The sequence below is a fragment of the Muscardinus avellanarius genome (assembly GCF_963383645.1).
Source record: "Muscardinus avellanarius genome assembly, chromosome: 11".
NCBI classification, from domain to species: Eukaryota; Metazoa; Chordata; class Mammalia; order Rodentia; family Gliridae; genus Muscardinus; species Muscardinus avellanarius.
Window position 1 is genome coordinate 86,715,489 of NC_137797.1, and position 18,275 is coordinate 86,733,763.

The window sequence follows — 18,275 nt, forward strand, 5'->3', positions numbered from 1 at the left end:
CACTTTGAGCGGCATGGTGGCCCACTCTCAGTACTTGGGAGGCTGAGACAGGAGGATTGAAAAAAAAAAACCAGCCTCAACAACTTAGATCTGGTTTCAAAATAAAAAGTAGAAGCCAGGGCTTTGTGGGACATGCCTGTAATCTTAGTACTTGGGAGGCTGAGGAGACAGGAGGATTACAGGTTTGAGGCCAGCCTCAGTAACTTAGCACAATACTGTTTTAAAATAAAAATAAAAAATAGGGTTTGGGATGTAGCTCAGAAGTAGAATACCTCTGAGTTCAATCCCTAGTGCCACCAAACAGGGCTAGGGTTGAGATTATACCTTAGAGGAAGAATGCCTCTGGAGGTCATCCCTAGTATCCTACCACACACACACACACACACACAAAATACAAGATACTGGTTACTTAATTCCTCTCTCTCTCCTCTCCCTCCCTCCTTCCCCCCTTCTCTTCTCTTCTCTTCTCTTCTCTTCTCTTCTCTCTCACCTCCCTCCCTCCCTCTCCCTCTCCCTCTCTCTCTCTCTCCTCTCCTCTCCTCTCCTCTCCTCTCCTCTCCTCTCCTCTCCTCTCTCCTCTCTCCCCTCTCACAGTACTAGCGATTGAACCCAGGGGCATTCTACTTCAGACCTATACCCCCAGCCCCATTTTAAAACATTAATTAATTTATGGTACTGGGGGTGGAACCCCAGGGCTATCTAGCTCTGGGTTACACTCTGACCTATTTTATATTCGGAAACAGGGTCTCACTAAGTTGCTGAGAGCCTCACTAAGTTGCTAAGGCTGGCTTCAAACCTACCTGATCCTCCTGTGTCAGCCTCCCAAATACTGGGATTACAAGCGTGCACCATCACGCCGAATTTTTATTCTTTATTTTAAAACATGGTCTCACTAAGTTGTGGAGGGGCTCACTAAGTAGCTGAGGCTGTCTGCCAACCTGCAATCCTGTTTCAGCCTCCCAAGTACTAGGGTTACAAGTATGTGCCACCATGCCTGGCTGTGTGTGTTATTCATTGTGGGATTATAGAAATCACTGAGAAGAATAAAAGCCATTTTTTTTTTTTTTTGCAGTACTGGGGATGGAACCCAGGAGCTTTCTATCTCCGAGGTACACCCCCAGCTCTACTTTTTTTTATTCTTTATTTGAAACAGGGTCTCACTGAGTTGTAAAGGGCCTCACTAAGTAGTAGCTGAGGCTTTCTGCGAACCATGATCCTCCTATCTCAGCCTGACAAATGCTGGGATTACAAGCATGTGCCACCATGCCTGGCTTAAAAGCCATTTTGTTAAGTGTACTTATCACAGATCGTTTTGAATATAGCCTATAAATTTATATAATATGGGCTTGCTATTTTTTTTTTTTTTGTGGTACTGGGGTTCCTGGGCTACACTCCCAGACCTATTTTTTATACTTTTTTATTTGGAAACAGGGTCTCTCAAGCCAGCGCGGCTGGCTTTGAACCTGTGTGATCCTCCTGTCTCCGCCTCCCAAGCGCAGGGATTACAAGCATGCGCCACCACGCCTGGCTGGGCTTGCTATTTTAACATTTTATGTATTTATTATTTATTTGTGTTGAATTGGGGATTAAACCCAGGGTTATTCTACCTTTGAGCTACACCACCAGCCCTATTTTTTTTTTTTAATTTGGAAATTGGGTCTCACTAGGTTGATGAGAGTCTCACTACTTGCTGAGGCTGTCCTGAAACTGTAATCCTCCTGTCTCAGCCTCTCAACAGAAACTCAGAGTTGCTGAGGCTGGGTACAAATCTGCCATACTCCTGTCTTAGCTTCCGAAGTACTGGGAGTTAGAGTGTCACCACGCCTAGCTAGAAGAGTATTTATTTATTTATTTATTTATTTATTTATTTTTGCGGTACTGGGGATGGAACTCAGGAGCATTCTACATCTGAGCTATACCCCCAGCCCTATTTTTTATTCTTTATTTTGAAACAGGGTCTCGCTGAGTTGCGGAGGGCCTAAGTAGCTGAGGCTGGCCGTGAACCGCGATCCTCTTGTTCCACCTCGCAAATGCTGGGATTACAAACGTGCGCCACCATGCCTGGCTAGAAGACCCTTTAAATATCTTTTTTTCAACCACTGAGGAAATTTTTAAATCAGTTCTTGGAAAGCATGCCTTATAGTCTTTTCTATTTTCCTGTTTTTTTATAGTGCACTAAAATTTTCTGTTCCACTGGCAGCCAAGAAAAAAAAAAAAAAAAAACCTAGATTGAGGACATTTATAGATAGTCTTATTCCTTGAAATATAATTCTGAGTTGCTTCTTCAATATCTAGTTTAATTATCAATTAACTCTTAAAAGTAGTGCATAGAGTCGGGCGTGGTGGCGCATGCTTATAATCCCAGCATTCGGGAGGCTGAGACCTGGAGGATCGTGGTTCGCGGACAGCCTCAGCTATTTAGTGAGGCCCTCTGCAACTCAGTGAGACCCGGTTTCAAAATAAAGAATAAAAAATTGGGCAGGGGGTGTAGCTTGGAGGTCAAATGCCTCTGGGTTCCATCCCCAGATCCGCAAAAAAAAAAAAAAAAAAAAAAAAAAAATTGGGCGTGGAGGCACACGCTTGTAATCCCCGCACTTGGGATGTGGAGACAGGAGGATCATGCTGGTTCAGAGCCATCCTCCCTGGCGTAAGAGACCCTGTTTCCAAATAAAAATATAAAAATAGGTCTGGGAGTGTAGCCCAGTGGTAGAAGGGCTTCCCTGAATCCCAGTACCACCAAAAAAAAAAAAAAAAAAAAAAAAGTAGTGCATAGACCTAAAATAGCCTAGTATATTATAGACCACTGTCTTGTTTTTTTGAATACTTCTGTTAAGAAAAGTCCAAGATGATATTAGCTTTTATTGTTAACCATAGCATATTTTAGCTCATTTATTGCATTTAGTACATTCTGTTAATTCCACAGTTATATGTAGACTATTTTATTTAATTTTTTATAGGTCGGGGGATGGAACCCAGAGACATTTGACCTCTGAGCTACACCCCCTGCCCTATTTTACTTACTTACTTACTTATTTATTTATTTATTTATTATTTATTTGATGGTATTGGGAGTGGAACCCAGAGGCTTCGTAACCCCAGGCTATACTCCCAGACCTCTTTTATATTTTATTTGGAAACAGGGTCTCACTAAGTTGCTGAGAGCCTCACTAAGTAGCTAAGGCTGGCTTTGAACCTGTGTGATCCTCCTGTCTCAGCCTCCCAAGTGCTAGTATTATAAGTGTGCACCACCACTCCTGGTCCTCAATTAGAGGAGAAGAAAAATGGAACTTGACTCCTGATGTCTGCAAAGGCAAGGAGAAGTGAGCAGTCAGTGGCCTTCGTGATGTCTGCTCAGGAATGGGGAGGCCGTGTGCTTTCTTGATAGTTGCTTTTTTATTATTTGTGGCACTGGGGATTGAACTCATGGGCATTCTACCTCGGAGCTACACCCCTGACCCTATTTACTTATTGTTTTAATTTAGAAACAGGGTCTCGCTAGGTTGCTGAGAGCCTCACTGCTTTCTGAGGCTGTCCTTGTCTCAGCCTCCCAAATACTGGGATTACAAGTATGTGCCACCATGCCCAGCTTGATACTCAGCTCTTTCAGTGAAAATTTGTGTTCCTGTAGTGTGGCAGGCTCTCTTGAATACATCTATCTCTGTGATGTATTGAAACAACAGAGATACAGTCCCTGTCATCATTGCTGTTTTGGAGAGCTGAAAGTGTTGCCTCCTCCTCCTGTCCTCCTCAAGCAGGAACAGAATCCTGTAGCTGTAGTAAAATGTGTGTTGCCAGTCACAGTGGCATATACTGCTGTTCTAGCTACTAGGGAGGCTGAGGCAGGAGAATGGCAGGTTTGAGACCAGCCTGGGTAATTTAGCAAGATTCTATCTCAAAAACAAACAGGGCGGGCGTGGTCGCTCACGCTTGTAATCCCAGTACTTGGGAGGCTGAGACAGGAGAATAGCAGATTTGCATCAGCCTCAGCTACTTAGTGAAGCCCTCCCCAACTTAGTGAGATCCTGTTTCAAAAATAAAGAATAAAAAATAAGACTGGGGATATAGCTTGGAGGTAGAATGTCCCTGGGTTCAATCCCCAGTACCACAAACAAACAAATAATCGGGCTGGAGATATAGCTCAGTGGTAGAGAGCACCACTGGGTTCAGTCTTCAGGATTGAAAAAATAATAAAATAAAAACCATGTATGTTGTGGTTGTTTTTTTGGTACAGTTGAGTATCTTTTATCCAAAATGCTTAGGGCCAGAAGTGTTTTAGATTTCTGTCTTTTTAGAATTTTAGAATAACTACATAAATAATGAGATACCATGGGGATAGGACCCAAGAATAAGTAGGATATTAATTTGTTTCATATATACCTTATACACATAGGCTAAAGGTAATTTTACACACTGTTTTTATTATGTCTGCATTTTGACTGTAGCCCATTACATGAAATCAGGTTTGGACTTTCCATTTATGATATCATGTTATTGCTCAAGAAATTTCAGATGTAGAGCATTTCATTTCAGAGTTTGGATATTTTTTAATATATTTTTTCTTTTTTTTCTGTGGGGTTTTTTTTTTTTTTTGTACTGGAAATGGAATCTAGAAACATTCTACCTCCAAGTTATACCCCCCAACCCAATTTTATTCTTTTTTTTTTTTTTTTTGCGGTGTTGGGGATGGAACCCAGGGGCATTCTACTGCTGAGCTATACCCCTGGCCCTATTTTTTTATTCTTTATTTTTTGAAACAGGATCTCACCGAGTTGTGAAGGGCCTCACTGAGTAGCTGAGGCTGTCCGCAAACTGCAATCCTCCAGTCTCTGCCTCCTGAATGCTGGGATTACAAGTGTGCACCACCTTCCAAATGCTGGGATTACAAGTGTGCACCACCATGCTGGCCCCAATTTTATTCTTAATTTTGAAACAGGGTCTTGATAAATTGCAGAGGGCCTTGATAAATTGCCAAGACTGGCTTCAAACCCTGTAATCCTCCTGTCTCACCCTCCCATGTACTGAGATTACAATTATGTGTCACCATGCTCAGCTGAATTTGAATTTTTCAACTAGAGATGTTTAAGCTGGATATGGTGGCACATGCTTGTAATTCTAGTATTTGGCAGGCTGAGACAGGAGGATCTCACATTTGAAGAGAGCCTCGATGACAACTTAGGCCAGATTCTGCAACTTAGAACCTGTTTCCAAATAAGAAATAAAATTGGGCCGGGCCTAGTGGTGCACACTTGTAATCCCAGCATTTGGAAGGCTGAGACAGGATTGTGGTTTGTGGACAGCCTCAGCTACTTAGTAAGGCTCTTTGCAACTCAGTGAAATACTGTTTCAAAATAAAGAATAAAAGCCTGCTGAGGGGTAGGCCAGTGAATGGGCCAGTGGCTGGCATCGGAGGCTGCCTTGAGGCAAGGCCGCTACTGGGGCCTCTGAGGCCGGGATCGGAGCCTGCTGAGGGGTTAGGCCGGTACCGGGGCCAGTGAGGCTGGGATCGGAACCTGTTGTGAGGCAAGGCCGATGCTGGGGCCTCCAAGGCCAGGAGAAGAGTCTGTCGAGGGGTTAGGCTGGTGCCAGGGTCAGCGAGGCTGGGACGGAGCCTGCCTTGAGGCTAGGCCGGTGCTGGGGCCACCGAGGCCGGGATCGGAGCCAGCTGAGGGGTTAGGCCGGTGTGGGGGCCAGCAAGGCCAGAATCAGGGCCTCCCATGAGGCAAGGCCGCTGATTGAGCCAGAGAGGTCTGGATCAGTCCACCGGGTAGCCAGGCCACTACTGGGGCCGTCAAGTGTGGGATCGGTACTTGCATCGCGGCATGCAAAGTGAAATATTGCAGAAAATAAAAACCAGATGCTTCTCCTAATCAGCAATAACTAGGAGGAAAGGGGCAACAGGACGAGGTTGAGTTATAGAAAGGGCCCTATAGCGAAGCAATTAAGGTGACCAATTAGAGGGTATGGAATAGGGGAGGATGGAGTTTCTTTAAAACTCAGGAGGTACATAAACATATGTATCAAAGTTAATCACCAAACAAGCATGGGATTGAGGTGGGGGAGGGAATGGGATGGGGACTGGATGAGGGCTAACTAGATGATGTGTGCTTGTATATCCTCTCAAGTCTTGTATTCCAATGTGATATATGATTACAATGCACCAATAAAAATAAAAAAAGAATAAAACATGCTTCTTAAACAAAAAAAATAAAGAATAAAACATAGGGTGAGGATGTAGCTTGTAGGTAAAATGCCCTGGGTTCAATCCCCACTATTGCAAAAAATAAATAAATAAATAAATAAATAAAATAAAATAAAAAATAAAGTTTGGCTGGGGGTTTAGCTTAGAGGTAGAATGCCTCTGGGTTCAATCCTGAGTGCCATACAAAAAATAATAAATTCAGATGTTCAACCTGTATTAGATTTGTAAATCAGCTTATGTCTGTGAGGTCTTCAATTTCATATGCTTAAGCTAGATTTCTTTTACTAGTTGCAAACTGACCATTTTAGTTTAAATATCATTCCTCTGAAAATTACAGAAACAACGAAATTCAACTATTTTCCTAAAACATTTGGCCTACAAAGGTTTGATGCACATAAGTAAGGACAATGAACTTTTGAGGTTGGTTCTCTGCTTCTCTTCATGGTCTGGCCTGAAATGGGGGGTCAGGTGCTCAGGATCCCTGGGCTCTGGTCACCTGAGACAGACCAGCTGGTCACTCAGTGATGTCTTTACCTAGAGAAGCAAATTAATTAAAAATTTGGTCAAGAGTAGTCAAGAGGTTTACCACCTAATCACAGCTATTTGGGATTAGATTTCATAACCAGTGAATTGCCAATGTGGATGGTAGAGTTTTCAACCTGCCTTTGTTTTAACAGCTACTGAAAGCGCAGAAAAAGGCCCAGAGAAGGGAGCACATGCTAAAACTTGAGGCCGAGAAGAAAAAACTTCGAACTATACTTCAAGTTCAGTACGTATTGCAGAACTTGTCACAGGAGCACGTACAGAAAGACTTCACAGGGGGCTCGAATGGTGCAGTGTATTTGCCTTCAAAAGAACTTGACTACCTCATTAAGTTTTCAAAACTGACCTGCCCTGAAAGAAATGAAAGTCTGAGGTAAGCTGATGCAAGTTTGTTTCTGAAATGGAGCACATAGTGCATTTGCCTTTTAGTTTTGTATGTAGTTGGGTGTTACCAAGAGAACATTAATTCAGTTTAATATGGGAAACTCTGACAGGTTCGATGGATTGTCCACAAAGAAAATGAATTTGAATATTCTCTTTAAGGTGTTTCTTCATTTTACACTGTTTTTAAAGAGAATGTCTGACTAGCCATGGTCGTTCATATCTGTAAACCTAGTCCTTGGGAAGCTGAGGAAGCAGGATTGCAGGTTCAAGACCAGTCTCAGCAACCTAGTGAGAACTTGTTTACAAACAAACAAACAAAAACTAGAGGTACAGCTTGGAGATAGAATATCTATATTGAGCTGGGTGTGATGGTGTACGCTTGTAATCCCAGCACTTGGGAGGCTGAGACAGGAGGGTTGTGCAGGTTCAAAGCCAGCCTCAGCTACTTAGTGAGGCTCTCAGCAATTTAGTGAGACCCTGTTTCCAAATAAAATATAAAATAGGTCTGGGAGTGTAGGCCAGGGAAAGAAAATGGGTTCCATCCCTAGTAAAACAAAACAAAACAACAACAAAAAAAATCCTCTGTTCAGTCCCTAGTTATCCCCCCTCCACAGTGTGATTATCAAATTTTAACCCTATACAAATACTGATCATTATACTAATTATAGATATTATTAACTTTTTTTTGTGTGTGTGTGGTACTGGATTTTGAACCCAGAGGCATTCTATCTCCAATCTATACACCTAGACCCATTTTATTTCTTATTTGGAAACAGTTTCACTAGGTTGCTGAGAGCCTTGCTTATTTGCTGAGGCTGCCCTTGAACCTGTGATCCTCCTGTTTCAGCTTCCCAAGTACCAGGATTACAAGTGTGTGCCACCATACCTGTTTTACTAAAACATTTAAAAAATCTTTGCCTTTTAGTTGGGCATGGTGGCACATGCCTGTAATCCCGGTACTTGGGAGAATAAGACAGTAGGCTTAAGGTTCAAGTCCAGCCTCACCAACATAGATCCTGTTTCAAAATAAGAATTAAAAATGTTGGAGTGAGCCGGGCATGGTGGTGCACGCTTGTAATCCCTGTGCTTGGGAGGCGGAGACAGGAGGATTGCGCAGGTTCGAAGCCAGCCGCGCTGGCTTAAGAGACCCTGTTTCAAAAATATAAAATAGGTCTGGGAGTGTAGCCCGGAGGTAGAAGGGCTTCCAGGAACCCCGGTACCACCAAAAAAAAAAAAAAAAAAAAAAAATGCTGGAGTGTAGCTTGAAGGTAGAATACCCCTGGGTTCAATCTCCAGTACCTTCCCCCAACAAGTCTTTACTTAAGTAGTGGTAAATAATATTTAATTTGGTTGTATCATTAAACTTTCAAAGTGAAAATTATTTGGTGTTCTCCTGCTGTGAATACATACTTAAAAATAGATCTGACTATTTAAAAAAACAAAATTTTCTTTTTTTCAAATTAAAAATTCTAATTTGAATTAGTTTTTGATAATTATTTTCATTTTAATTTTTCAAAATAAAATTGAAAAGCCAGCAAATTCCTTAATTTTTCTGTTACAGTTAGCCGCTTATATTTTTGTTTCTCTGGAGTAAACCATTTGACAAGTAGATCTTTACGCTTTTGCCTTGTTAAATGCAGGCTGTCCCAACTTTGTGTTGGTTAGCCATGTTCAAGTAGTCGGACTTCGGCTGTAGAAGAAATCCGCCTCCTAAGGAACTCGGTCCGCCTGCCTTGCCCGTGGCAGGTCATCACTCTCTTCCCGTGTTGCTCCACTGCTACCGGTTTTGTTGCCTTTGACCCCGTCCCACTTTGGTGATTCAGGGAACTTTCTCCAATATGTGAAATGTCAGCAAAATATAATTGAAAAATAAGCTGTTGTCTTTAAATGTACCATTTTCTTTCATGTAGGAAGCCTACCTTATAACAGTGATGCAACATTTGGTAGACCAACTCTTGAGGTCTTTCTTGAAGGTCATATTTGATCAAATCTTTATTTTAGTTGGTTTAAGGAAACACTCTTACCTTTGCAATCTGTAAATGAGCATTTTATAAATTTTACCTCTTACACTTTTCAAATTTTATTTCCAAAGAGTGAAAAGGACAGAGTTGACGTTCGAAGGTCTTGACTGTTGCTGGGTAAATGCGTAAGTTGTGCTGGCCACACATGCGTACGTGCCTCTAAGCCACTGTGTTCTGCTGCTGCTTTTCCTTGTCAGTGTTGAAGACCAGATGGAGCAGTCGTCCTTGTGCTTTTGGGACCTTTTGGAAGGTAGTGAGAAAGCAGTGGTAGGAACGACATGTGAGTTTTCTCTACTCTGGACTTGTGCAGTAAATTGTACACTCTGTCTGAAAGCTCGCTGTGATATTGAGCGCCTGAGCTGTGGCAGTCCATGAGAATTTCCATGTGTGGCAATACCCTGTTCATATGGAGTGTCCCCTTGGGCGAGCCCTGTCACAAGCAGCCATTGTAGTCCTACTTGCTGAAGAGGAATGGAGGGAGAAGTTCAAAGTGGTACATCAAAGTACTTGGGGACAGAAGCTGTATACTGGTGCTGACTTCAACACTAGCTTGATCATTTGGGGGTTTGGCTATCTATTCTGAAGGGGGAAGTGCCTGTTGTATTTAAGAATGCAGCCAGGCATGGTGGTACACCCCTGTAATCCCAGCGATTTGGGGAGACTGAGGCAAGAGGATTGAAAGTTTGAGACCAACCTGGACGACTTAGTGAGACCTTGTCTCAAAATAAAAAATACAAAGGACTGAAGGTATAGCTCAGTGGTAGAGTGCCCCTAAGTTTAGTCCCCAGTGCCACAAAAGTAATTGATTTTCAAAACTCCGAATCTCAAGGCTTATCTACCAGATCAGCGTAGGGAAATCGGAATGAGTCGGCTAGTTCACCGAGGCAGTGCCAATGGCTGCTGATGAGATGAACAAGCCCAGAGGACAGACACGAAGCTCACAGCTGTGTGTCCTGGCTCAGGATCACGGAAACTAACTCAGTTGTCACGTTTTGTCATTAGTTAATAAGTATAATTATACTTAATAATTACATAATTATAACAAGCTTGTACACATTTTGTCATTAGTTAATAAGTATAATTATCAAGATTTCTAACTTTTAAGTTTAAGCCACAATTAAAAATGTATTTGTTGAAACTGGGCATGGTGGCACATGCCTATAATCCCAGTACTTGGGAGGCAGAGACAGGAGAATCTCCGGTTTGAGGACAGCTCGGCAACATAGTAAGACCTTGTTGTCAAACATAAATTAAAAGGGTTGGGGTGCATCTTGGAGGTAGAATGCCCTGGGTTCAATTTCTAGTCTGGCCCCTCCTCCTCCAGAAAAATTTTATTTGTTGAGCTGGGAGCAGTGTCGTGTGCTGGTATCCTGGCTACTCTTGTGGTTGAGACAAGAGGATCTCTTGAGCCCAGGAGTTTGATGCCAGTCTGGGCAACATAGCAAACCCTGTGTGTGTGTGTGTGTGTGTGTGTGTGTGTGTGTGTGTGTGTGTGTGTGTGTGTATATATATATATATATACACACACACACACATATGTATGTACCCTGTATATATATACACATATATACATATATATACACATATACACATATATATGTATCTATGTACATACGTATGTATGTATATATGTATGTATTTTAGGTCAAGATGTAAAGTGGTACTAAAACAGTTTGAAAATGAAGCCAGGCACAGTGGCTGCATCTATAGTGCCTACTATGAGGAAGACTTGAAGCAGGATGATGTGTGTGTGTGTGTGTGTGTGTGTGTGTGTGAAACAGGGTCTCACTAAGTTGCTGAGAGCCTCACTAAGTAGCTGAGGCTGGCGTCGAACCTGTGCAATCCTCCTGTCTCAGCCTCCCAAGTGCTGGGATTATAAGCGTGCGCCACCAGGCCTGGCCAGCGGGAGGATTTTGAGTTCAAGGCTAGCATGGTAAACATAGCAAGACCCCCCCCCCCCAAATGTGTGGAAAATAGCTTGGTAGTAATAAAATGAGGTGTATGCTTACTGTATGACCAAGCAATTGCACTCTAGCATCCAAGAGCAGTGTGTTCATATAAGCACTTGTACATAAACACTCATACAAGTTTTACTCATGATAGTCTCAAACCAGACATATCCTGGCTGGACATCGACTGATAAATTCATAAACAAAATATGGTATATCAGCAATGTCAGCATTGAAAACTGAGCTATCAACGCACTGCTAATATAGAAAACAGCACAGATGAATCTGAAAATAATTTTGCTTAATGAAAGAAGATAATGAATGAATACACAGTGTATGATTCTATTTATATGAAATTCTAGAAAAGACCTAACTAGATACATTGCTGACTGCAAGGGGTCAGGGAGGGGACATTAGGGACCTTGCTGAGTTGATGCTTACGTCACGTTCTGATAATGACTAGATAGCTGGTAAAACTACACTTAAAGTAGGTGAGTTTCGCCAGGCTTGGTGGGTGCACGCTTGTAATCCCAGGACTTGGCGAAGACAGGAGGATTGCTGGCTCAAAGCCAGCTTCAGCAACGTAGTGAGGCGCTCAGCGACTTGGTGAGGCTCTAGGCAACTTAGCGAGTTCCTGTTTCCAAATTTAAAAAAAGGTTTTGGAATGTAACCCGGAGATAGAAGGCCCCTGGAGGTTCCATTCCTAGTAACACAAACACATTTTTTTTTTTTTTTTGCGGGTATGGGGGTGGAACCCAGGGGCATTCGACCTCCGAGCTACACCCCCTGCCCTATTTTTTATTCTTTATTTTGAAACCAGGTCTCACTGAGTTGCAGAGGGCCTCACTAAGTAGCTGAGGCTGTCCGCGAACCGCGATCCTCCGGCCTCGGCCTCCCAAATGCTGGGATTACAAGCGTGCGCCACCACGCCTGGCTAACACACACACACACATTTTAAAAATTAATTTTGCCAGGGGAATGGTTCATACTTACAATTCTAGTACTTGGGAGGCTGAGGCAGGAAGATTGCACGTTAGAGGCCAGCCTCAGCAGTTTAGCAAGACCCTGTTTCAAAATTTAAAAAAAAGAGTTGGAGATAAGTTGGGTGTGGTGGTGCAAGGTTATATCCTGTACTTGGGAGGCTGAGAAAGGAGGGTCACAGGTTTGAGGACAACCTCAGCAAGCAATGAGACTCCGTTTCAAAATAACACACACACACACACACAGACACACACACACGGTGTGTCATTCCAGTACCTGGGAGGCTGAGGCAGAAGGATGGCAAGCTTGCAGCCAGCCTCAGCAGCTTAGTGAGGAAATAAAAAAGACAAGATAGGCTTCAATCCCTAGTACAAAAGAAGAAAAAGACAAAATGTCATAGTGCTCCTATGAAAGAATTACAAGCCATTATAAGGCGTGGGAACTCTGCTTAGTTTGGGAATTATGTTTTTATTGGACATTTAAGATAAAATAGTCTTTAGACCTATTTGTATGTAGTGCAAGCCACTTTACTATCACTTTAAGATTTTTCTTGCCAGGGATGGTGGCACACACCTGTAATCTAGGTACTTGGGAGTCTGAAACAGGAGAATCATAGGTTTGAGGACTGTTTCAAAAAAAAAAAAAGAGGGATAGAGGTGTAGCTTGGAGGTCGAGCGCCCCTGGGTTCAATCCCCAGTACCAAATGTATACAAAAAGATTTTTCTTGATCATCTAATGATGATGTGGTGGGGTAAGATGTATCCTCACTCAATAGTAAAATATAATTATGGAATTTTGTTGTTTAAAAATGTGTCAGAGATTGCCCCTGACAGGTTGTTATTTTGTTTACATTTGAGGAATTCTCCTGTACTTCTCCAGAGCCATGACGTGACTATAGTATTTGGCAGCTGTGGTGTTCTGTGGGCGATGGGACAATGCCTTGTCTCTCAGCTCAGGGAACGCGTGCCTTTGTGACAGCAAGGTCTGATTAGGAGTCTGATGGCTAGTCATTCATCAAATGCAGATGGAGGCTCAGAGAAACAAGGAATTTGCTTAAACCTTGAGATTCAGCATAAAGGTGGACTGCCTGTTTACTTTTCATGGAACTGACCAATTCTCTAAGTCTCCTCACTATTGTAATAATGTACCGTAAATAGGATTCTTATTTCCATGATTTTCAATAAACTATTAGGTTATGTGATAACTAAGTCTTAATCACTCTTTCTTAGACAAACACATGAAAGATCTACTGTCTAAATTGCTGACATCAGGTTATTTTGAAAGTATCCCAGTTCCCAAAAGTGCTAAGGAAAAAGAAGTGTCCTTGGAGGAAGAAATGATAATCCAACCAGTAAAGAAGAAACAATCATTGAAGACAGAATCTGTCAAAGAGTCAGGTTTGTTAAAGTTTCTAAAATTCTTTCTTTTCTTTTCTGTGGTACTGGGGATTAAACCGAGGGGCATTCTACCTCTGAGCTACACCCCATTCCTATTTTTTTTTTAATTCTTTATTTTGAAACAGGCTCTTACTAAGTTACATAGATACTCACTAAATAGCTGAGGCTGGCTGCAAATCTGTGATCCTCCTGTCTCAGTGTCCTAAATACTGCGATTACAAGCATGAACCACCACGCCTGGCTCTGAAATCTCTCAGATTCTCTCTAGTGGTTTACTGGTTGTGTTTTTAACACTGCATTTTCCCATAATCGCCTTGAAATGATTTTATTTTTCTTTGTTAGGTATCAAAACTAGGAAAGGAAATACTTCTCTGAAGTGATCATTTTCTGGAAAATATTTTAAGTAAAATTTTGCTTTTGTTCGTCAAGTTTCTGGTGCCGCCAGCAAGGGCCTGGTCATCTTAGAAAGCATGACAGCTGTGCTTCAGTCGCTCCTGCCTCTGTCGCCCTCCTGGCCTTGTACTGGCTTGGAAGGAATCTTTAAGGGCTTTTTTTTTTTTTTCGGGTCTGGGAATGGAACCCAGGGGTATTAGACCTCCGAGCTATACCCCTTCCCTGTTTTTTAATTATTTTGAAAGAGTCTCACTAAGTTACAGAAGGCCTCACTATGTAGCTGAGGCTGTCCGTGAACCACCATCCTCCATTCTCAGCCTCCCGAATGCTGGGATTACAAGTGTGCGCCGCCATGCCTGGCTTTTAAGAGATTTTTACCCAACTGAGATGACTAATTTTTACCCCACAAGACCTGAAGTATAATTAGAATTTCAGTAAAGTTATGTTTGGATAGGAGGAGATAGTGTTATTTTTCAATCAGAAACATATTCTTAGCTGAAACTTAATCCTTAGCAGTGTCGAGCTAAGGGAGCGACTAGCTTCAATCAGCCTCAGGCTACACGCTGTACACTTGAACCCAGGGCCTCCACGTGCCAGGCCAGGCCGGTGCTTTTTTGGTACTGGGGATGGAACCCAGGGGGCATTCTACCTCCAAGCTACACCTCCAGTCCTATTTTCTATTCTTTACTTTGAAACAGGGTCTCACTAAGTAGCTGAGGCTGTCCGCACACCATGATTCTCTGGTCTCAATGCTGGGATTACAAACATGTGCCACCACTCCTGGCCCTCCATATGCTTTTTCTTTTTGGGGGTGATACTGGGGGTGGAACCCAGGGGCTTTTCTACCTCCGGGCTATACTCCCAGACCTGTTTTATATTTTATTTGGAAACAGGGTCTTACTAAACTTAGCTGAGAGCCTCACTAAGTAGCTGAGGCTGGCATTGAACCTGTGGGATCCTCCTGTCTCAGCCTCCCAAGCGCTGGGTTTACCAGCATGCGCCACCACGCCCGGCTTCCTCCATATGCTTTTGACCAACAAGTAATAGAATTACTCCTGTTATGAGTGTACTTAATTGCACTCGCCTTTTTCTATTGCTTTTCTGAGTCCTCTGAAATATGATGTAGATTCAATTACAGTTGTAGTATGTCTAAAAACTTAGAATTTACTTAGGATTTATTCAGTGTTCCCTTCTCTTCCCAGAGTTTCTTGTGGAACTGGCACAGCCGGAGATACAACCGCAGGAGGTAGGAGATGGCCCGACCGTTTGCTGCTGATGTTGTTTTCCACTTTTGTAGAGTGTGTAGTTGTGAGCCAGGCTGCCGGAGCGCGAATCCTGGCTCCACAACTTATTAGTGATGTTGGGAAGATTTTAGCCCAGCTGTGTCTGTTATTGTCATATCTAAGAATAGTAACAATGCCTTTCTTGTGGGGTTATTGTGAGGACTAAAGGAGTTACCTTAAATTACTTAGAATTTGGCCTGCACGCAGCAGCTGCTCATATGTTAGCTGTTTTGTTGTAGTTTTTAAGCACTTTGTTAGAACTTAAAGATAGGCTTATTCTCTCCTATCAATTATGCACATTGGTAAAAGAAGAGAATATTTTTTCTCTTTCTGAAGTGACATTTAAATTTGTGGAAGCCAAAAACTTGTGGAGATAGAAAATATATGAGGTAATTAAAGAAAAGGCTGATAATTCAGAAAACAACTAAATAGTTTAACTTCCTCTATTGGAACTATTCTCTGCCTGGATTTTTAAGAGAGTCAAGTGTTCCATTAGGTGAAAGTGTTCTCAGGCTGGCAGAGGTGGGGTAGTTCTTGCAAGTCTTAAGTGAATCAAACATAATTACTACTTTTGAAGTAACAAAGTATGTATGTATGTATGTATGTATGTATGTATGTATGTATGTGTGTATTTATTTTTGTAATACTGGGGATTGAGCCCAGGGTTATTCTACCCCTGAGCTCCAATCCTAACCCTATTTTATTCTTTATTTTTTAATTTAATTTTTATTTTTTTTCTAGGTTAGAATATCGTCTCCCATTTTTTATTTATTTTATTTTATTTTTTTATAAATGGAACATATTGAAAGTGGTGTACATTTAGATTGTGTTTCATGCCCTTCCTCCTCCATTTCCCTCCCACCCCCAATAGAGAGTGTCCAGGTTTAACCATGTTATATTTATACTATTACACATATTCGTATATAGCTCCTCCATTGAACAACCTCAGTTTTCTTCCTCTCCTATCCTTCCATTCTAGCTTTGCTGAGATTTTCCCTCCATCATCTGGAGTCCCTCTGGTATTACCACTACTCCTTAGCTTGGGCATATTAGAGAAAACATATGTCCCTTCCCTTTCTGTGCTTGACTAATCTCACTTAACATAATGTTTTCCAGTTCCTTCCATCTTCTTGCAAATGCTATTATTTTATTCTTCTTTATAGCTGAATAGAATTCCATTATGTGTATTTCCCTTATTCTTTATTTTTAATCAGAGTCTCACTAGGCTGCAGAAGAGTCTCTCTAAGTTGCTGAGGCTGGCCACAAACCTGCGATCTTCCTGTCTCAGCCTTTCAAATACTGAGATTACACGTGGATGGCACCACACCCAGCTCAAGGTTTATATTTGTTCACTGAAGAAAAAGGAATTAAAGTAGGCCAGTCCTTCCAAGGTGGATAAGGACAGCAGTTTCACATCAGCATGGTGGCTTAGACCAATGGATACAGAGATAGTAATGGAGTTGAATGTTACTTTCAGGGTCTTCTATGAATGTTATGACTCAAGCATGTATTTCTCTGGTTTAGTTTCTCAACAGACGCTATATGAAGGAAGTAGATTATTCAAGTAAACAAAATGAAGAACAATCTTGGGAAGTAGATTATGCTAGGAAACCAGATCTCCCCAAATGTTGGGATATGCTTACTGAGCCAGATGGTCAAGAGAAAAAGCAGAAGTCCTGGGAGTCTCCTGTTAAACCCCAAGTGGCAGCAAAGCCCACAGCTTCCTTAGAACAGAGGAAACGTGAGAATCCCAAACTCAAGTCTCCTCTACAGGAAGAACAGAAGCAGCCGTGCTCCCAGACCAAGACACCTCCCAGCCAGAAGCAAGACAGCCCCACATCTAAAGCAGGGTATATTCAAGAGGAGCAGAAGCAGCCAGAGATGCCAAAGCCATGGCCAGCTCAGCTGCAGAAAGAACTGGAGCCAAAGAAGCAAGCCCCAAAGTCTGGGACATCTGCGCAGAGCAAGCAGAATGCTGGGAAGTCGTGGACCACTTCCACGTGTGAGGAACAGGATGCACAGCAGCCCGTGATGCCGAAGTCCTGGAAAAGCAATGCCGAGAGTCACAGCCACTCTTCGGCACCACAGTCTCAGGTGGCCCCAGAGTTTTGGGGAGGAGCCGCAGCAAGCCTTGTACCCAATGACCAGCTTCTGCCCAACAGGGTTAATAGAGAACCCACAGATGTGAGTAGATCCACATGTCTGCTTCCACCAAATGACGCATAAAAGAGGAGCTGTAGTCATAACTTCAGTTCCCTTTTTAAAAAATACTTATTTATTTTGGTGCTGGGGCTTAAACCCAGGGGCTTTCTACCTTTGAGCTGCACCCGCAGCCCTGTTTTATTTCTTTATTCTGAAACAAGATCTCACTATTGTTGAAGTTGGTCTTGAATCTGCGATCCTCCTGGTGGCCTCCTAAATCCTGGGATAACAAGTGTGTACCACCATGCCCAGGTTTAGTTCCCTTTTAAAACCTTTGTGAAGCCGGGCGTGGTGGTGTACACTTGTAATCCCTGTGCTTGGGAGGCGGTGCAGGTTCATAGCCAGCCTCTCTGGTTTAGGAGACCCTGTTTAAAAAAAAAATATGTGTGTGTGTGTGTGTGTGTGTGTGTGTGTGTGTGTGTGTGTGTGTGTGTATGTCTGGGAGTGTAGCCCGGAGGTAGAAGGGTTTCCAGGAACCCCAGTACCACCAAAAAAAAAAAAAAAAAAAAAAAACCAAAAAAAAACAACAAAAAAAAAACCAAAATAAAAACCTTTGTGAAATTCACCGGGTGTGGTGGCGCACGCTTGTAATCCCCGTTCTTGGGAGGCGGAGGAGATGGAGGATCGCACAGGTTCGAAGCCAGCCACGCTGGCTTAAGAGACCTTGTTTCCAAATATAAAATAGGTCTGGGATTATAGCCCAGAGGTAAAAGGGTTCCATTCCCAGTACCACCAAACAACAACAACAACACTCTGTGAAATTAATGTAATATGTTTTAATTAATAAGTAGATTTATTGTTTTCTCTAGATAATTAAAAGTTAACCTAGTATGTGTTGGAGTTTAAGTTGAAATGAAATTTCAATTTTTTTTGTGGTTCTGGGGATTGAACCCCAAGGCATTCTGCCTTTGAGCTACACCCCC

At 42.4% G+C, this 18,275-nt stretch overlaps 1 protein-coding gene across 13 annotated transcripts in view; it reads left to right on the top strand.

Annotated features, from left to right (window-relative positions):
- CAPRIN2 (caprin family member 2) overlaps positions 1-18,275 on the top strand; it is a gene marked incomplete at both ends in the record, with an annotated part of 57,358 nt that overhangs the window by 11,745 nt on the left and 27,338 nt on the right. For 11 of the 13 annotated variants that reach the window (XM_080706208.1, XM_080706210.1, XM_080706214.1 and 8 more), the window contains 5 exons: positions 6,877-7,115; positions 9,345-9,427; positions 13,307-13,474; positions 15,070-15,113; positions 16,675-17,334. In XM_080706208.1, the coding sequence (XP_080562334.1) occupies positions 6,877-7,115; positions 9,345-9,427; positions 13,307-13,474; positions 15,070-15,113; positions 16,675-17,334 (1,194 nt within the window). The remainder of the gene's footprint in view (positions 1-6,876; positions 7,116-9,344; positions 9,428-13,306; positions 13,475-15,069; positions 15,114-16,674; positions 17,335-18,275) is intronic. The other 2 variants (XM_080706212.1, XM_080706213.1) reach the window with 1 other exon arrangement.